General features: G+C 39.1%; 1 protein-coding gene across 2 annotated transcripts; it reads left to right on the top strand.

Moving 5' to 3' along the window:
- Positions 1–184: 184 nt before the first annotated feature.
- Positions 185–20,567, top strand: LOC131783400 (uncharacterized). Of its 2 annotated transcripts, none has more exons than XM_066159347.1 (41): positions 185–382; positions 1,202–1,276; positions 1,358–1,467; positions 2,044–2,120; positions 2,566–2,632; positions 2,806–2,894; positions 3,071–3,125; positions 3,216–3,276; positions 3,834–3,895; positions 4,404–4,499; positions 4,671–4,742; positions 4,934–5,100; positions 5,614–5,692; positions 6,089–6,170; positions 6,572–6,623; positions 6,742–6,826; positions 6,909–6,977; positions 7,455–7,556; positions 7,860–7,940; positions 8,361–8,414; positions 8,953–9,019; positions 9,137–9,236; positions 9,419–9,526; positions 9,640–9,718; positions 9,890–9,982; positions 10,401–10,467; positions 10,601–10,783; positions 11,329–11,646; positions 12,143–12,349; positions 13,180–13,338; positions 14,092–14,309; positions 14,443–14,747; positions 15,076–15,423; positions 15,984–16,267; positions 17,190–17,387; positions 17,691–17,760; positions 17,857–18,002; positions 18,226–18,414; positions 18,815–18,887; positions 19,356–19,501; positions 19,991–20,567. In XM_066159347.1, exons 2-41 carry the CDS (start codon positions 1,204–1,206, stop codon positions 19,999–20,001), a joined length of 4,902 nt encoding a protein of 1,633 aa, XP_066015444.1. In that variant the 5' UTR covers positions 185–382; positions 1,202–1,203; the 3' UTR covers positions 20,002–20,567. The 2 variants fall into 2 exon arrangements, with proteins under 2 accessions (XP_066015444.1, XP_066015443.1); XM_066159346.1 differs by lacking the exon at positions 185–382 and adding an exon at positions 422–579.
- The last annotated feature ends 957 nt before the right edge of the window (positions 20,568–21,524 follow it).

The raw sequence follows: 21,524 nt of genomic DNA, 5'->3' as shown, positions 1-21,524 counted from the left end.
AGAAGGCAATGTTTATTTTTCTTGGCGGGCAGAAGCTTTATATCGTTTTCTTTACGTGTTCAGACACACACACACAAAAAAAATAAAATAAAAAAATAAGAAAAATAACAAGGTTCTACCCTAAAGGGAAATAGACTAGAGCCCAGGGTTTTTTCGTTGATCCCACATGTAGCCTCGTCTTTCTATACGAGAAAAAGAGAGGAAACCTAACATTGCAGTATCACAAGCCTGCACGACACGTGAAAATACACCAAGCTACCGAAAGAGAAAGAAAAACGAACAACTGAAGAATGACCGATGAGATCCCTATAAGTTACTTGTGATATGTACAGAAGGCGTGAACAGGGGAAACTGATATCCTCCAGCTGACAGTTCTGCTTTGGTGAGTAATACGCCACGCAATGGTACGTATACACCTCCTACTGCTGCCGGGTATCGGTTTGTCAATTAAAGGGTTTTTTTGGCCTAACACAACCAAGACCTTATCAGTGCTTGGCGTTCCAGCCAACATTTGGCTGCTTAAGGTCTCTTCAATTTTTTGACGAGTTTACTTTGGTGACTAAATTATGGAGCTAAAAGGTATGTTGAATTCTGGAAACAGAGCCTTGTTTTTGTAATCATGAAAAATAGTTGTGCGTTCTTCGTATTTCGCCTCGGTCAGGTTTGTTACAAAGTTCTAGGACTCAAGTAGTTCTAAGGCACGTACTTTCCGAAGTGTTTCGCTTCTAGATCGCATTTCCTTGTGGCGAAAAGATATTTACAAACCCTTTAAGGTTAATATTTACTTTCGTGCTACGCAGACCCAATTCTGTCAATTACTAGATGCATGAAATGACATGAAAAGGCTGTTAACAATTTGTTGTGAATACTCTGTATAATGACTGGTCATTGCACGCAAAGCCTAAAAGTCAGCTCGTTGTTTAATTTCCCCTTAGATGACAACCCAGTACAACCTTACATCGATGGCAAGAAACCTTATCAATTCCAAACTTAAGCAAAGGGTCGTCTTGATAAAATGGGTTTATAACTGACATCGCACATCTCTTTATCTGAGTGCGAAGAATTTTGTTGATGCATTAAACAATTCACATCTCCAGCCAGAGAACATTTATACTTACTTACCTATGAATTTCCCTATTTTTATCTTTTGAGTATTGCATTTATCTATGTATAGTCATTCCTTTTTTTTTGTATCGGTTAGGAATGAACATATGGCTCCCTATTTTGGTTTTGTTTTGGACCGGAAGCACAGGGTACTCATACTCGGCGCACGAAGGTATTTTTTTAGTTTCAATTTTCTGATGAAGCCATCAGAAATTACCAAAATTCTCAACATAATGGATTTTTTTCCTCTCAGTATGGCACAGCGAGTCAATGAGAGACAATATCGATGACAATTTCGATATTGTATTTCCTGAAAGAATCAATAAGGGACGCACAAAGAGAGATCTTTCCACAGGATCAAAGGTATTTGATCCTTTAGTATCAGTGAGAACTATAAACGTGCTCAATTTGCAATAAAGTCTTATTTTACAAGTCTCTGTTATCTCTGCCTCTAAAGTTATGTTTTGACGCCTGATTTTTTTTTCGTATCACAGTAAGCGTTAGTCTCCATCACAGGCGTTATTTGGGATGTCACGTAATGAGAAAAGCATCGCGCGACTTCCCAGGTGCGCGCGCGTGCGCAAAAAGGAGAGTTTACAACCCTGCTGTACACAAGCCCCCAGCCAGATGCTACTCCAAAAATATAGCCGGTTCAATCTGCCAATTAGAGTCATATGCCTTGCTTACCCTGTTCAGTGTTTAATTCTTTCTTTTAAGAGACTTTTCCAATCAGATATGTGCTCTCCAATTGCCATATCTAATACTCCTTCCGCTGCCACGAAGTACTTTTGAGTGCAGTTTCCCATGACTGAAATTTTTTTATATTTCAGTGAAGAGATACTAAGAGATACTAACTGGCTGGGACGCCAACTGTTCCTCTTTGACAACAATGATTATAAAAAAATTGATGTGTGTCATACTACTTTGAATTCGTGACAGAATGGCCATGACGAGGAGGCGACATTTAAGCTGAGAGCTTTCGGTAAAGATGTTGTGGTGGAAGTTCATCTTAACAAGTAAGTGCCGAGGAGACTGTAACTTCACGTGGCGCTGGTTGGCTAAGTAAGCCCCACGTGAACTGAGCGTGGTCGGTCTTTCACGATTGACCATAACACTCCCTTATTGCTGATATTACAGCTTTTATTACAGCTTTCAACCCTTTACGCCATGACGTTAGTATTTATATTCTCCATTCTTATCCCTTTACATTTCCTGTGGCAATAACAAGGAGAATTTGTTTGACAATCAGGAGCTTCTTAAATTGGTGATTATTTACATTATCCCCATGACTTTTACATTTGATTCAAGGGTGCATGGTACTGTGATGAGAGACTAGAAGCCAATCACTCTTTAGGGTTAAAGAATAACGATTTACACCATTAGTATGATAAGTGATTGTGCAATGATGTTTTTCCGAATAGGTCCACTTTTATGATAAATTATGTTTTTGTTCTCCACCAGGATAGTTTCTTCACCACAGTTTACTCTTCGTTATTTTAAAGAAAACGGCCAGTTGGTTCATAGAAAGGTAACACACCAAACAGAAATTACCCTTACCAGCTCTTATTCATCGCATTTTGCTAACGAGGGCCAATCAGAAGGGAGGAAAGGCAATATCTTACTACTTGTGTGGGTCTTTTGGGTTAAACAAGTTAAGCTGCAGTCTGATATTACTATCCACGTTTCTTGCTTTAATGTCAGGAGGCACCGCCTAACTGCCAATATCAAGGTCACCTGAAAGGTCATGAGGCGCAGTCAACGGTCATCCTTGATACTTGTCATGGATTAAGGTGACTCTTTATCATGTGGCGTAATTTGTCTATGTGCACGAACATTTCATATACTTCCAAAACGCACATAACAGTACAACTTTCAAAAATTTCATTGACGATTTGTTCGTTAGTTCTTTTGTAATTGTTCACGTTCCTCAAGGGATGCAATATTAACCACGTTTTCCCTTTTTCAGTGGCTTGATTGAAGACGAGGAGAGTAGAATGTACATAGAACCTTACCCAGAAAAGGTTTGCGAAGAATTTTATAACCTGGAAACAGTTAGCCTAGGATTTTGTCATTAAAAATAATCTTTTCATCCTTCCATCGCAATATTACAGGGAGAAGGAGCGCACAAGATATTCAAGACGAAAGACGGAAAGAAGAAAATATTTCTATGTGGTACGTTGGCACCTTTACAAAGCTCCAAGCTTATAGCACCCGAATTTGTGCCCCCTCTTCAATGAAGGCTTAGTGAATGCACACAATTGGGATAATCATATTATTCAAGACATTTCATGGGCATGGTCAGGATTTCTGGCTTTTAAACAACAGGGTCCTACAGCAATATCTTATTAGAATTTAGGAGCATACAGGTTTTTTCAATTTTATGGATTGTTACTATTTATTTGTGTCAAACCAGAAAGGGGGTAAAAACCAACTTAGCACTAAAATAATCACGGCCCCGCATTACTTCTTTTTTGTGACGTCCTCAGGGTTTGCTATCCTTGTACGCGTCTAAGGGTTTGCTATCCTGTCTGTAATCTCGTACCCAGATCCTACCGTTTAACTGTAACTAAAATGTAGGGACCTTGACACCGCTTGTCCGTGGAAGGTCTGGTTATGAGACTATCCTTTCTGAATACCGCTAGGATGAAGCTATCGGATTCATTTAAGTGGAGTTGTGTTTCGTATTATTATAGAATAATATAGTGAAACATCCACGTTGATTTTTGAAGGAACCAGTTTGAATGGGAATACCACAGCAGATGGACTGAGCAATTCATTAACAAAATTTAGGGTAAATCAATAGAACAATACTATGAGTTTATCATATTACGTGCGGTAGTTTTGAAAATCTGGTCTTTTTCATTATTCCACTTTCTAACTTTAAAACAACGCTATACATGCTATGGCTGATCAGCTTTGAGTGCAGTGGATTGGGATAAGAAGGCAGGATATGCGCATATTACCTTTTGTATTTATTTTGTAATCCTTTGATATTCGATTGATCATTTGAGAGAGAGATTTAAAAGGGGAACAGGGCCAACAGAACAGGACAGAACAGGGCCAAACTATTCACAAGTTAATGTTATATAAAATAAATGGCAATGAATAGTGAATTGCAATGAATCACATTAGGAACAATGCGTGCTCCGCTGCCTTAAATGAAACGTCTTAAATTGTTATCTGACGACCTTTCAGTGACTATATAAAGAAAACTATATTAGAATTAGCGGACTGATTTTCTAACCTAAATAAGGGACAATATATGTTACCTTCTACAGAAGACTTATGATTATTTTCAGATTAAACGGGAAGCTGAAGAGTCAGTGTATAAGAAGTACTTGACAACAACGAAAACTCGCTATACGGAGTTAATGATCATTGTTGACAATGCTGTGGTAAGCTTTTTGTGGTTTAAATACCACAATTTTTATCAAAGTAAAATTTAGTTTAAAAATTGCCGGAACTTTCATTTCCTATCACCCACATGATCTGTCATAGGAAAAAAGTTATCAATGTTTATGCGATCAGAGTAAGATGTCATATTTCTTTTTTTGTTGTTGTTGCAGTACAAGAAATACAAGCAAGACATTAACGACGTGAAACGAAGAGTTTTTACACTAGTAAATGCTGTCGACACGGTAAATTGATCAAAGGAGTTGGTTATAATGTCATTGACTCTTTTCAAGAAGTTCGAGGCTCCATTGACGGAAGTCAGACGTTCAACGGGCAGAATGATCTATAAAATTTTTGTGTTGAAAAAATTCATTATCTATGAAGTTTGCACAACTTTTAAGAACAGCTTTATTGCTTCTTCACATCATTGTTACAGATTTATCGAAAGATCAACATTCGAGTTGTTTTATCAGCGCTCGAAATCTGGACAGACGAGGATCACGTCCCTTTTGTTAAGAGAGCCGGCGATGATTTAAGAAACTTCGGGAGTCATCACTCCAGCAGAGAAGCCGGAGTCACCTACGACAGTATACACCTGTTGAGGTACTGAACCCACGAGGCCGAATGAAACGTGCTAAGATTTAGCTCGTCAATCTGACAGATTAGTTTATAAAGTATTAGAAGGCTTTTTTGAGGTACTTGGTCACAGGTGAGAGTAAACGGATAGACAAAAAGGCAGACTGATAGACTGACAGAGATAAACAGAGAGAACTTAAATTGTGAATGGTTGTTAAGAGAAGAGTCGAGTTTACAAGTCTTGCACAAGACGAATGATAACATTTTTTACTCTACTACTGAAGTCTGACTTTACAACTGTTCTTATTCTAAGGGCACAGTTAGAGAGTAGACATTACCAGAAGAAAACTGTACCAGAGAACAAAGCATTTTCATGCCTGTGATCGATATTAATTAATCCTTTTGCGGAATGACCGCATATCCTCATCACCAAAGATACATGTAAATCACACAACGACTTTGTTGTAAAAGTGTTTAAAATCAGGGACCCGTAATCACGTTACGGAATATTTAAATATCTTGTTCCACTATTCTAAACAGGGGCGTAATGTGGGACGATTATGGTGGAATGGCGTACAGAGGAGAGATTTGTACCAGACGATCGCTGGGCGTTGATGCGGTAAGCCTGTAGTCATAAGGCATAATCGCTTACATAATCATTTTGTCAGGACTTCTTCCTTGTAAGCGAACACAGGCGTAAGTCCTTTTTCTCAGCTTGACCAAATGCAAAGCTGCACACCTTTTTCTTTCAATCACTAAGTGGCTTAGAACACTGCACCTGTAACTATATACAAATTTTTCTCGCTATGAAAATACTTTGGGCGTTTACAAAAACCTCAAGAGACTTTTACTGAACGACGTTTAGCTGGCGAATGCGCAAGCGAGGACTATCCATTGTTTTCACCGTACTGTTCGCGCGTTCTTCGGAACAAGAAAACTGTCTCTTCTGGAAGGAAGCATCTTCGTTACTTTGCTCAATCCTTACAGGTTGTTATGTCGTTATCCTTTTTTGCAGTGGAACTACTGGGGTTCCCTCGGTCCTTGGTTAGCATTATCTCATGAACTTGGACACAACTTTAACTTTGACCACGATAACAGTATGTGAATATTTCTGTGTACAGTAGTTGCTTCTTCAACAATGCTACATTTACAAATCGAGACAGCGCAGATACTCAGTCATATTTTATCACATGAGGGAAAAAGGTTTCGGGGAGAACAGAGAAGGGGTTAGTCGTCGCTAACAGAGTATAAAGGGGGGGGGGGACTATAGAGAACTGACTGAAACGAGCGGGGATCATTAGAATCCTAGAGAGCCTTAGGGGGTATCAGGTAAATTTATTGTGACAACTCCAAAATTCTCCGAATCCCCCTCCCCCTCAGGCGATTAATAATGTCAGGTCTCTAAGTTGTGCCAGTGTCAAAAAAAAGTGTCTGAACATGGGTTTTACAGTTTCCTCAGACCATAGATTTACCAGTATTTCTTTTTTCGTTATTTAAGTTTGGTCTTGTAAGTGCCTTTCACCTCGTGGATGTGTTATGGGTTCCTTCAAGTAAGTCTCCACTATTGTTCATTCGATGACTCATATTCAGTTTCTTCTAATCTGTTTGATTTCATTCTTTTTCCTCTGAAACAATTAATTAGTCTTCTTTCTTTTTTTTATCATACAGGACCCGAGTTCCTGGTTTCTCCGACTGTAACTTGCTTAACATGACAAAGATTGACGACAGTTGTCTTTACAATCTTCCAAAAAAGGTTCTCATGTGGTGCAACGTATTGAACAACTGAACACTGATGACGTAACTATCTAATAGCCAATAATGTCTTTGCATTACAGGCAGAGAACTCTAGATGCGGTAATGGTATTCCAGAGCCTGGAGAGCAATGTGATTGTGGTACACCAGAGGTAAACAGTGAAAAAATAAGAGTAGCTCCCAAAGAACTTGATTTAGGATGAAAAACTGAAGAATGTACTCTCGAAAGTAATAAAAATTGCTTAACCATTTAACTACCATGAGTGACCAAGATATAATTTCTCCTTGCAATACTAATACAAAATCAAGCAGAGAAGTGACGGGAATAAGAAAATATCGATTAGGAGATTACTAGTAGATCCAATACCAAATTCTCCAAACTAACGTCATAAGAATTGCATAGTAGACATTAAAGAGAATTATAAATGAGATCTCGGGAGAGAAAGGTTGAAAGATCAAATGAAGCGTTGCCTTGGCCCTTTGTCGAGATCTACGCTAGTTTGAGAAAATAAATCAGAAGAGGAACATATCAGATACCTTTATCGTGATTCTGTCGGGTCGATTGGAATGCGGGGTAAAAAGAGCGCCGTAATAACATCTGACTTTTTCACTCTCCCCTTATTCTACAGGAATGTAGGGTACGAGATCCCTGCTGTCAGCCAAATGACTGCCGCTTGAAGAAATCCTCCCAATGTAGTGACGCGCAAAACAAATGTTGCCGGAAGTGTCAAGTAAGAGATAAACTGGGGTCATTGACTTTCATTGCTATTAGCCCACTGTTACAGGAAGAAGTAGCACAAGATAATGCCTGAAACGAAGAACTTATATGTAAATGATCAATTGATATCAAATCGGAGCGTCAACATCAAAAGTACTTAAATTAGTGTGTTGTATTTAAGTTAACCAAAAACATTCGTAGGTTCTCTAAAATTAAAAAACTCGAGGCTGAAGAAAATGCAAATTGTTCGAGAAAGGATTACATGTTACATGTCTTACATGTTCTAAATGGCCCCATTTTTTATCCTCTCACCAAGTTTTCCCCACTTGGAACGCTGTGCCGTAAAAGCATAGGAGTCTGTGATGTGGCAGAAGTTTGTTCCGGAAAGTCTGCTCAGGTGTGTACACCTAAAGATCGCTCACCCTGCGTCTGAAATTGCGAATAAAAATCAACCTACTAGGTCTAATGGTGCATTAATACTTTAGGTAGCTGTAGTGCAACATGGGGAGAGAAGAGGCATTTGCTCCACAGAAATAGCGAGGGAACACCATGTTTGGGTGCGCACTTGTCGTAATTGAAGGGGTGAACGCGTTGAGAATGGGGCGAATTTGTAGCGGGCAAAATTACAATGGAGCGAAACCTGCCAATACCTTGAAAATGAAAGAAATTAGAAGTTCAGATTCAAGTATCAACAGTGTTAGGGTCAGAATGGGTCTTTCGGTTGACTTGGGTAAGTTTTAGAAAGACATCATGAAAAGAGGTTCGCGACACCTCAATTTTGTTTTCAATAAAATTAATTGACTTGTCATGTTCTTAGTGTCCTCTAGATGACCATGTCAAAGACGGAAGCTTATGTGCAGGGAGGGGAAAGGTACCTTCGTGCTCATATTGTTTTTTTTTTGCATATTAATTCGCGTGAGATAGGGATGTAAAATAGAGTTTCCACAGAGCCGACAAAATAAAACAAACAAAACTAAAAATAGTATGTAATACACACAATCCGCTCTGTGATAGGTTTCATCTTAACATTCAAAACTCAATCGAGAAGGTCCCCTGAGTGATCCAGATATTTTTCGAGCCGCATCAAACTATCATGTGGTCCACTCTAAGGATTATCAATTTTCCTTAGTCAAATTTTATGGATAGAAGAAACAAATAGAAGCATCGGTATGTCACAGTAGTGCTATTTAATTGAGCAAAGTTACTTGTCAGCTCGATCACACGTAGACTCAGGAACTTCTAATTAATGGCTTCGTCAGTTATTTTCAAATTGGCAGTTTTTCCCCGCTGTTTGTTTAAGGGGTTTAATCGATGAATTAAGTTAATTCCTCTCAGTCATAAAGAACCTGCATTTTAGTTTGTGGTGAAAATGAAAAGTAGAGGAAACGTTTTATCACATTCTTTCGCAGTCATTTTGTTATCATGGAAAATGTGCAGCATCAGCGGATTTTCAATGCCGAGCTCTTTGGGGAGCAGGTACGAGCGAGCCATTTATTGAAAGAAATAATATTGCATATTACTTTGTGAATGAATGTTTCATATTTTGATTGATGCCCATAATTTATTTCCTACTGCATGCATTTGTTTTAACAGGTGCTTCAAGTGCTCCCCGCGCTTGTTATGAAAAACTAAATATTGAGGCGCAAGGCTTTGGAACTTGCAGTGGGCAGACAAATCTTCCTTGTGCAAGAGAGTGAGTAGATAACAGTGCTTGCTTATTCCTTCAGTTTAGGCTCTAAATTGAGTGAAAGCACCATACTATAGAGACAACATAAGGCAACGGTCTGTGGTGCCTTTCAAAAAGACGAGGAAAAGGTAGTAGTGGTGAGATTTATCAACATCATCGAAACCAACCTTCCTTTTGCGAATCTACAGGCATGCTGTATGTGGTCAGCTGCAGTGCTCTTCGCCAAGAGATCGGCCAGTAGTGGATTATGGGAGTTACTATGAATTAAAAGTTCTGCCCACAGGAGAGAAATGCAGGTGAAACAACCATAGAAAAATTATTGCATGGATGCTATCAACAGAGTTTCTTTTCCCAAGAAAATATTCCAAACCATACATTTTACTTTTCGGCTCAATTTGTTTAATTGCAGGGCGGCTATTCGTAAGGGAGGAAATGGGAAGGAGTTTGATGGAATGGTCAAAGATGGAACAGTGTGTGGTAACAACAAGGTAATACATGTGTTTGACTGACCCATCGAGTGACCTCAAGAATACAAAGATAGGCTAGGAGGCATTAATGAGTGCTGTATTGGAGTTAAGATTTTTTTACAATTTTAGGCATTATTAGTTAAACACGAAATTGACTCCATTTTAATAAATATTACTTTGCATCTACCGCAGATTTGTGTTAAAAATCAATGCACCCATGTTGGTCGACTGATTTCAACGACGTGTCCAAGAGCAGGTGATGGCAAGGAATGCGCGGGCAAAGGGGTAAGGAAACGATATTCCATACTTCAATTGTGATTGGTTGAAAGACATGCAACACGAACTTGGGAAAACATAGAGGATAAAGGGATAGCATTAGGTAAAATAATTGTTCTATTCTGATCTTAGTCCATGGAGCTCAACCGAATGGATTGAAAGTCGTTCTGATATATCGTGAGATAATTCCTATATCTATCGTTCAAGGACAGTAGCTCAGCTTATCTCGTATAAATGGTTGTATACTCTCGCAGAACTGCAACAATTTCAAGTTTCAATAATGACCAAATTGTACCCAAGAGCCTTGCGTCAGATAAGAAACATTTACTGTAAAACAAAACGTTCACCGATGTTTCCATTGATTGATATGAAAAATATAACATCGATTGCTTCTCTAAATGTGTTAATAGCATATTTTTTTCGTCAGACATGCACGAATAAGGGAAAATGTCACTGTCTGGGAAATTTAGATCCGGATACAGCCTGCACAACAGGTGAAATTTTGGGTTGAAAATACATTTAACTTTGAACCGTTCGTAACATTCACATCATAGTATCTACTGACACTTAAAATAACCTTTTTGAAAGCAGCCAAACTAAAATGAAGGTATTTTAAATGTACTTTAGCGAAACAAGTGCGCCATGGCCGCTGGGGCGCATGGTCTAAATGGAGCCCATGTTCAAAAGTTTGTGGAGGAGGAATGAAGACAAGGTATCGCTTCTGTGACAGTCCAGCCCCAGCACATGGAGGAAGAGACTGTGGTAGAAAAAGGACAGAAAAATCTTCCTGTAACACCGACAATTGTCCAGGTAGTGTACCACGAAACAAGATTGATTCTTTTGATCACTCACAATCTGAGTCCTCCACCAGGACTTGAGCGTCAGACCAAGACCCCTCGCAATTTTGCACCCTATCTTCATCATTCAGTCACATGGGGAGGGCGAGGCCAATCAAGATTCACATGTTCCCTAGCGTACTTCAACAGCCATAATCAGCAATGTTCGGCGAAAAGTTCCTTTGATAATAATCTCGTAAAATGTCGCTATCTGCTAACTGAACAGTTGATCAGGACCAGTTATATGGAAAGCTTCTCGAACATTTGAAGTTTTGTCGAGGGTTACCAAAATGGCGATTGGAGGGAAATTATTTAGTAAAATATATAGTCAAAAGTAGTTTGGGGAAAAGAACGGAGGAACTGATCTTTAGGAATCTATCATTAGGGGACAACTTCATTCAAAAGACACCAATTTTCGTGCCGAATGACAAAAATTTATATCTGTTACCATATTTAAAGACACAGTCTAAATAGGGGACACGTTCGATAACCCTGTGAGTATTCTTTTCATTTCTACAGTGGCACATTCTTGTCATCATCTTTTGTCTCTGGGAAAGCAAACTGGCGTCCAGTTCCCAGACGGAGTGTACACAATCAATCCGGACGGAAAGGGGCCGGTGAAGACATACTGCGATATGACACATGACGGTGGCGGCTGGACACTTTTGGTCACAAGCCACACAAACACGTGGACAGCTGATAACATCAAACAGAGAAATCCGAATAGGCCGACATTAAATGGAGATTTTTCCATTTTGTACAAAGCAGACGACATCAAAAACAGTTTAAATGTTGCCGGGGAATGGTTCGAGTATCGAATTGAAGGCCACGAAAGTGGTAAGCTATACACTAGAAGAAACTTGTGAGATCGAGCTTGTTGTACGGAGCGTTTTCAGATTGTGTGAAACATCAAAACTCATAGGTAAGAGCATGACGCGACGTTTGCACGCCAATCACACAGCACAGTTAAGCGAAACTAAGCAGTTCTGGGTTACTTCAAAACAGCACTTAACATATCTGTCTCTGTTGACGGATATTAGTCACAACGAAAACTAAATAGAAAAGAGTACAGTATTATAAAGGCGGCACTGGAACAATAACGGGAAACTACGGAGCAGTTAAAAGCTATCCAGGCAAAAAAATCACTGAAGTTCATCTTCAGAGTACTTGGCCTGAAAAAAACAGATGCAAGATTTATTCCACCTGTTATTTGTTTTAAAAAGCATGTCCAATAGAGCGTTACGGAAGTGGTGCTGATGAAAATTGAAAGACGCACCTTCACTTAAAAGCAGGCTCTATGTAGCTAAGCCTCCGATGTTCATTTCTTTTTAAGGTCGCTGGGGTGGAATCTGGCGTGCTCCACGTGAGTACACTTTTGTTGCTACGGACAACAAGCAGACGTTTGTCGAGTTGGTGAAGAAATTCGACAATTGGAAATACGACGATTATGGAGTGGAGAAAAGAATGCCTTGGATTTCTGGTCCTAAGTTAACGACTTCTTGGAATGCCACTGGAGACCGTCAATGGGGAACTCTGATCGGTGAGGAGTATGCGCATACAAAATTTTCGTATTACTTTTACTTTCACCCTTTACACCCTAACATCAATAGGTATATTCTCCATACTCTTCTCTTTACATTTCCTAAGGTGCTGAAAAGGAGAATTTGTTAAATAGTCAAGAGCTTTGTTAGTTGTTGATCATTTCCTTCATTCTCGTGACCTTAATGTACGATTCGGGGATATATTTTGAGGAGAAAATAGATGCTAATCACTCTTGGGATCAAAGGGTTAACCCCAAACCTGGCTAAATTGAATTGACTTGACAGGTCGCTGTAGAAAAGAGTCTTCAGCTTTAAAAAGTGTGGGGCTGTGTGATTCGACTTGGCCATTGGGGAGAGATGGTCGCTGAGTAGTTTTAAGAGAAGATTTGACTGTAATAGATGAACTAATTTGAAATAAGTTTTATTGAGAAATGTACTTTTTTCAATAGATTAAAAACCGACCTATTGACACTAAAGAAAGGCCTTTAAACAGATGTCAGGTTGGGATGGGATTCAACAAAACATGCTGTGTTAAAAACCTCGGTTGAACTCCACCATCATTGCAAACTTACGAAAAAGACATTGATTTCTACTGTATACAAATTTCTGTAACACAAAAAGTTTCGTTCAGGTTTTTTGTCCAGCCACTAAGAACGATTCTCGCTTTTCATACTACCAAGACACTGTTCCTTGCAAGTTTCTGTTCTTACCATTATAATTAAGAGTAGGATCTATGCAAGGCAGGGGTGACCACGCCCTGAGGTAGCACAAAGACTACCCGCATACCTTAAATCAAGCAAACTTATTTTCCTTTTTTTATCTGCCGCAGCCAATTCTAAAATTTTCTTTCCGGCGCCTTGGTTGGACGGCAAAGATCTTGAACAGCACCCAGTGAACATTTGGTACTGGGTCAGGGAACAGAGCTTTAGTCCTCCGAGGTCATGTGCTGAGATCCAGCTGAGAGGTTCATATAGTAAACCGTTGACAGGTAAAGACACTAAGTACGCAAATTGGTTTTTTGCTTTGTCGTCGTCACTCTTGAGCTTTTTCTTGTCAGTCACAAACGAGGCCAATCAAGATTCACATGTTCCTATCGTCCCTCAACTGCCACAATCAACAATGTCCGGCGAAAAGTTCTTTTGATAATAGTCTATTAAAATGTCGCTATCTGTTAACTGAACATTTGATCAGGACCAGTTTCGTGGAAAGCTTCTTGAATATTTGAACTTTTGACCAGGGTTACCAAAATGGCGATTGGAGGGAAATTATTAAGTAAACTATGTAGTCAAAGGTAATTTAGGGAAAAGAACGGAGGAACTGATCTTTAGAAATCTACTTTTATTGACAGGTAAAAAGATATATGCTAAGCGCGCAAATTTGTTTTTTCCTTTGTCGTCGTCACTCTTGAACTTATTCTTGCCCTCTTACTGTCTTTCTTAACAAACAGATGGTTATGTCAAGGTTTCATTTTATCCAAAAGCGACTTTTTCATTACGCTATAAATGTTGTAGTTCCTATCTTAGTGACATAGCTCCTGCGATATCGGAGCGCATGCGTCAAAACCTTTTGTGCGAATGGTGTGGCATGGTTTTGATCGAAAATTTATGAAAAATAATGGTCATCAAAGTCGTTAATGTGAGAAAACGAAACAAAACGTTCTCAAAACAGACACGCAGAATGACAATTCTACCTAATGCACGGATGATTACCTCGTCCTTGTGGTTTTTTTCCTTTTTTTTAGATGGTTTGTATACTATTAAGCCTGGTCATCGTCAAGTTCAGACCTTTTGTAAATTCAGTGACCATGGTGGGGCCTGGACTCTAGTATTGACAAGCGCAAGCGATAATGGATGGGCAAGAGATAACGTGAAGTCAAGAAATACCCACAATCCTTCGCTGTCCTCTGACTTCTCCCTATTAGGGATGGCAGACAACATTACGAAAATGAAACACTTTCAGGTGAGGACATGTTAACCAATTGACAACTCATAAATCCTCGAAGCGAAGTATTTTTCGGTACAAAGCAAAGAAGTGTTTCAATCTTGTTGTTATCAAACAAGGCTGTTGAATTTTGAAAGTTTTGTCTTCATAGTATTTGATGGAGGAAGATGGCGCCAAGACTTGGGAAGGAGTCTGGACAGGAAACGCTGGTTGCTCATTTACCTCTGGTCGATCAGACGGAGCATGCGTGAAATTAGTTCACGAGCAGGGACACTGGGATGCCAGTCAAGTACAGTCCACCAAGCGTCTGCCACGTCTAACAACTTCCGGTTATACATTACTGACGAGTGCTGACGATCAGACAAATCTCAATGGTGCCATTGTGTTGGATGCAACACATGGTGTAAGTCGAGCGAGAACAGGCACGAAAAGACTCTGGGTGCGCGAGGGAACCTGGTAAGCAAAGCAGTGGGGGTGGGTGAGGCCTCCTACCGTTGTTTTCCTTTGGACGGGTTTTTTACTCTTTTTCTTTGAACACAACTATCTTCGTTAGTTTTTAGTTACTTTACTGCCACTACCCGAAAATTACTGCAATGGAAAAAACAATTTGGAGGTTTAGTTGAAGTTAATTTTTGCCTTTTTAGACTTTGTGAACAGAATTATACGATGCAACACTTTGCGATTCTTGAAAATATTACTTACTTCCATTTTTCCACCTAAATTACTTCTTCCTTTCACTATTGTTTCGAAATATTTCCCTGAATACGATCAACTGTGTTCGCAGGAGATCCTGCAATGAAATTAAAAGTGAAAACCGTGGAAACAAGGCAGCGGAGAAGGACGGACTTTACTTTATTCTGAGGAACTCCCATGAGTACTTGCCCGTTTATTGTGATATGACGTCAGAGCAAGGAGCTTACACTCTACTCGTCACCAGTGCTTCGAATGGTTGGAAAAAGAACGAAGTCAAACTCAAGAACCCCACGAGGCCGTTGTTATCGAGGGACTACTCCATACTTGAGTATGCTGATCAGATTAAGGCTTTAAGTGGTGCAAAAAGGTTTAAGTATCGTCTGGAGGCTAACGAGAGAAGACACTGGGGCGGAGTTTGGACGGCTCCAATGAGATACAGGTGGGCGATCATTTAACATAATTACTAAAGGGACATGATGGGTGACGTTCGATTCTCAATAACCGGATCAAGCTTGTGCTACCTTCCACAGAGAAGATATATACATATAAACAAGTGATATATAAAGGGGTAGATTTTTCTCTCCTTTCACAAGTCCTCATTAGGAATCGAAGCTAGGTTTGTATGTGACACGCGTCCTGCATACTATTTGGATCCGTATTGTCGAAAGCATCATGTACGCAAATAGAATAAGGAAGATGATAAATATTGAGCTTGGTAATGAAATTAAAAAACATGTTTTTCCGTCTTTCATTACCGTCATTAGGGCTCGGCTCAGCATTATTTATTGCTTGGGGGGCCGAAGAATCTTTGGGAAGGGGGGGGTCACATGGTTTTAAGTTGGAACAGAGAGGGATCAGCCGTCGCCAAAAGAGTAAGAACTGTCTAATGGGGGATCAGGAAAATTGTATTGTGACACAACCAATATCCGCCGACCCCTCAGGCGATAAATAATTACTGGTCCTTTACCGTCTTGTCAGTTTTATTTTATTTACCATCAGCTTTGTTAACGAAAATAACCAGCAGACAGACGTTGCTCTCGTGAAACGTTATAACGTTTGGAGATATAACTGGCAAGACTCACTTGAGAAGCGCATGCCATGGTTAGGAGCAAGATCAGGTTTATTAACAACTTCGACACACTCGGATTATTCTGAATGGGGAACGATCATCTCCGAAAAAACATCGAACAATCCTGCTCCTTGGATATACGGTGCAATGACGAACCCAGGCTTGATCTGGTATTGGATGAACGAGGGTAAAATTGACAAAAAGCCAACTCCAGGTTAGTATATTCAGATCATGAACATCACATCAAAATTTGCGACAGATTGCCTGGAAATTATTCGGAAAATGAACCCTTTAACTTCCCAGAAGTGATTAACATGTAACTTCTCCCTATCATATCCGTGCATTACACAGCAAACAGGTAGTGAGAATACTCAAACTCATCAGATACAATTTATTACCTTGATTGCACCTAATTCTCGTGATCAATTTAGGAGGAAATGTGTAGTAGCTAGAGGGGAGAATTGACAATCAGATCTTGGAGTTAAAGGCTAATAGTTGACTGCCTATTCTTTTTTCTAGGGAGAATCAACTTTAACTTGGAATCTGAGTTAATATTTTAATTCATCTCGAAATGAAGCAAAACGATGTTTTTGCCCTGCAGCCTTGAATCGGATCGTATTTCGACTCTTATCCAACCATGGACTTGGGGAGGGGGGGGGGGGGTTGACTCGAATTACTTTAAATTGAAAAAGGTTTCCATTCGATCCAAACACGAGCAAATCATTCAACAGATTGCCACTGGCTTGATTTTTCTTCCCTCATGAGAAGAGGGCAAGTTTAGTTAACCCTTTTAGGCCCAAGACCTCATTAGTAATTCTCCATACAATTCCTGTGATGTCCTTTTGGAGAATTTGGCGTTGGATCAACTAGTAATCCCCTACATGATTGATATTTTTCTTCATTGTCATCACTTGTCTGCTTGGTATTTTTTTGATATTGTAAGAAGAAATTCTGTCTTGATCACGCATGGTTTTAAAGGGTTAAAACAGGTTTCACATGCGATGTTTCACTCCATTATCTTAAATTCTTTAAGAAGATAGAAAAATAAATATAAAATAAAGATAAAAAGATAAATTGTTAAACCATTATTGCATGGCCACCATCCAGCTGGAAAATAAATTTCGGCTTTTGTTTAGTTTATCTTGCAGAAAGTCCGATCAGAGCCTACGGTGGTTTTTGTCTTCAGCCTGAGAGTAAGGATTGCAGTCCGGCGGACAATACCAGACTGGTTTATATAAAGGATACGCCAGAATGTTCAAAGGATTACATGATGTTCACCCTTCACAATGATATTCTTACTCATAAATGTAGTGGAAAGAAAGTTTGTCCTTTAGGTACGTTTAATTTGTTGGTATTTTAGCGCGAAAATTTTATACAACGTCAAAAAAAGTTCAAAACTTTACTTGATTATAAGACGGCAGAGTGCATCAATACTACCAAAAGATCTTCAGTATTAATTCTAATCTCCTCATCTTGAGAATTAAAATGCACAAGTCGTATCTCGGATCGGTCAAAAAAATATGACTGTTTACCAATGCACCCGAGTTTTCTTACTTTCTTGCCATCTCACTGTGTGAGGTCCTTACACTTTAGGACAAAAAAACCAGCGTTAAGTGAACTTCCTCTTTGCTTAACAGGAACAGTGACCTGGCAAACATCGCTGGTCTTATCAAGCACGTGCCAATCAGATGCGTCCAAATTCCAAAGGTCTGTAACTCAACCCCATAATGCACTGTGCATTCGGAAATTTCGAATTTCATCTTTTTATAACACTTTATCAGCTCAACTTTAATCACTTGTTAGGACTGTTTATACAACTCTGAGACATACAGCATCCGGGTTCTGTGTACATCCCTTATCCGGGACACCAATAAGCAGTACGACAGCCATAATGTGGAAAGATGATTGCAGCGAAGACAGACTTCGACTTGACTTCCTCAAGTTACAAGGTTGGTAAACCTGTGCAAAAATTACTTGTCCCTTAATGAAGCGTTGAAGAAAGTGTAGCGGGGCTTTCCATTTGTTGTTTAAGTCGATCGATTTGAATGGTTGATAATGTGAGGGTGTCGCCTTAATCAGTGTAAAAGGAGACCTTAAAAACCTAAATAGTAAAGGTTTATCTCAAAAGGACTTTTTTGAAAGAGTCTTTTACATTAGGCTTTTGCTTTGTAGTTTTTCACAGTCCAGTACAAGTACCTGGGGGGTTCTGCCTTCAACCAGAAAGCGCCAGTTGTAATCCAGCGGACAACAGTCCACTTGTCTATCACCAGTCCCCTCGATGCGACAAATATTACATGTACTTCACTTACAAAGATGAAGTCCTTATGCATACTTGCAGTGGGAAGAGAGTCTGTCCCGAGGGTAAGTTTGGTATTTTAAGGAAATCAAGGACATAATAGGGCAGTAGTAATAGCACTTGCTATCCATCGCAGGGGCCTGGGTTCGATTCCAGAACTTGGCGTGTGCTGGGGTTTATCATTAATTTGCGTCCTTTTTCCGAAGGTATTTGTCCGGGATTTCGGTTTTAAATCCTTCCACAAAGACAAATACTAATTAGAGTTTGTATTGTGTAGAGCATTCTGAATAGCCACCTTAAAGTCGATGCTTGAGTTTTTCGTTCGTCCGAAATATCGCTCAACACAGGAAAGGTAAAGGGTTCGTGTATTGGAAAATCTTGGAGAAAAATAAATCAAATCCACTGTAAAACAAGTGGAATAATAAATAATCAGAACTACAAACGATACTATTGTTACGATTGCAGGAAGAGGAGTTACAGCGGATATGCGTCTGGTTCTCTCCAGTACCTGTGATTTAAATGTGTCGAAATTTCAAAGGTACAGAGAGCAAAATGAAAAGTCTCAAAAGATTATAAACATCATTACAGGAGTAAAACTTTTAACCACTCGGGTCACATTAACCTTAAGTATCATTACTGCAGTAAATGGAACATCACTATTTTCTGAGAGGTGATGCAAGAGACTTTCAATGAGCTAGTGCATTAAAAAGACTTTTCAGTTGCCTTTACAGGGCAAAAGAGTATATTTCCAATAATCTGTGGTACAAAACAGACATGTCATTCCTTTCGTTAACACATGTACATATCTACTGTTGTTGTTATTGTTTGTTTGTGGTTATTTTTTTTGGCGGGGGAAGAATTAGTTTTGAGCCTTCTTAAAATTCTTGTCGGTCAATTCTTTCATCTCACTCCCTGATGTCGTTTAGCCTGTTCCATGCAGGTTAGAGGTCGACTTTGAAGGAAGTATAGTCAATTCATAATATTTTGTATCGTTTTTTATATACAGGACCCCTCACAAAACATTGAAACATAAGGCCTCGGGCTTTTGCGTCCATCCATACAGAGGTCAACCCATGGAGGGAGTCCCTGCTGTTTTTTGGAAAGACGATTGTAACGAACAGAGGCTCATACTGGATCTTTATAAGCTCAGGGGTTGGTATACTCTGAGGACAAGACTTGTTATTGATATCCATTTGTTTTTAATTGGATCTCTTTATCATTTTTATGTTAAGAGACGAATGCAATGAATAACAATTCAATTGGAAAACGCGTGCACATGAATGTGAGGCTGTCGCTACCTTCCTGTGATCGGACCAGTTACAGATTCATTCGCATATTAAGCTAAATCCGTTCTTTGAATTGACTTAGACATCATTTCACTTGCATCGCTAGATTTGCTATCACCTTCGTTTATCAAGATACCATGATTAACAACAGAGGCATAATGTTACACTGATTTCCTTTCTTTTAAAACTTTTGCTTTGTTTTGCCTCCTGCGTGTGTTATGGTACAATTTTCAATAAATTAATACACTGAGAAATCAAATTGTTAAACACATGATACAAATGCACCGAGTCACTCTTGTGTTGTCTCCCTTGCTTTAGTTATTTATTAATGATAATAAGTGTCTTTTTGTTTCAGGTCCTGGATGAAACTCACCGAGATATTGTGATTCACAGTCTTAAGTGAAAGTGTACTTATACTCTGACAAGTGTGACTGGGAGAATTCACTAGTGTTAGTCAAAATATCAAATAAAGGAAATCTGTGATTATTGGTTACCAGTTATATATACTGCACTTGCTTATAAACTAGAACCATTGCAAAAGAGGCGAGCTTGCCTCTAAAGGCAACAGTTGTAATGTTGTTCTTGAAGTCTTGAAGTCTTTCTTGAAGTCTTTAATAAACCATAGGATAAAAGATACATATCCTATGTTACATAAACGAGAAACTGTGTAATGATAATTACAATAATACAATAAAATAATAATAATAATAATAATAATAATAATAATAAGTTTGGCTCGATTTGGTCACACGCTGGAGAAATACGAAAATGACTCAACTACATTCTAACATGATGCTTTGGTGATTGCTCTGATCTCATAGCAAGTCCACTCGCCTGGTTTTTAGAGTAAAATCTTCAGTAAGTTTTCACCTTGCACGAAATGATTGCTTAAGAAAAGACTGAATAAAAGGGGCTATATGAGTTGTTTGAAAGTATGTGCACTCGTGATTAGAAGAGTTGGGCTCTTGCCTATTAAATCAAAATTACTATTTGGTCCGTTGATGTAAGCTTTACAGACAAACAGGAAAGCCTGATTTTGATTTTAAATTAATGATGTGTTGGCTCTCTTTAATAAGTTAGGAATGGCAGACAGTTCAATGTTTCTTTTCACAAAGAAAAGGAAGACGCTTTCCACAGCTCGCATCGTCCCAGGTCCCGTCATTGATACGCATTTGAACGCAGTTTTGGTATTCATATGCGTTATTTGGCTCGTTGGGGTGCCACTTTTCGTATGTCACCTGACTACCATCGGGCCAATGATAATCTCCTTCTGTGCGTAAATCATTTAGACCGATCCAAGCACCAGCAAAGGCTTCGTTATTTAGATCTGAAAAAGTAAATCCAGAATATAAACAGGACTTCCAAAGCGAATTCGCAACTAAGCTCAACTGGTACGTTGGTCTCTGGGTTAAAGGCAGTCTAAGAAAACTCTGAAGGATTTTTCGCAGAGCAAATTTTGCATTTTACATGGATCAGAATTAGCCCACACGTTTTCAAAGTATGTAAGATTTTGGAATTACTCAAGGTTGCATGAGATGGATATGGTACTCTTATTAAGTTCGCACTCCGTTTCTTTCAGTTAGTGACTAATTCTTGCAATCAGGTAGATACTTTAGTAAACTATTTCTAACATATTATGTCAGTATAACCGCAAAATAAGACATAGGATATCGGAGCGCAAATTCCGATGGTCTTGGGCTCGATTCCTCGTTGGGTAATGAGGTTCTTTTTGTCCAAAATCAAAGAACAAAACAAATTTCTCTTGTTAAAATGAGTATTTATCGCTTAAACATGTGGTAATCATTCTTATAATTTCTAAACGGGAGTGTCTGAAGTTTGTCTGTGCGACTCGGCACTTAGTTGCCGTTTTGACTGTTTTAACTGGTTAA

Source organism: Pocillopora verrucosa, chromosome 12 (assembly GCF_036669915.1).
Source record: "Pocillopora verrucosa isolate sample1 chromosome 12, ASM3666991v2, whole genome shotgun sequence".
NCBI lineage: Eukaryota > Metazoa > Cnidaria > Anthozoa > Scleractinia > Pocilloporidae > Pocillopora > Pocillopora verrucosa.
The sequence above is the reverse complement of the archived record's forward strand: the minus strand, read 5'-3'. Positions and strand labels throughout refer to the sequence as shown.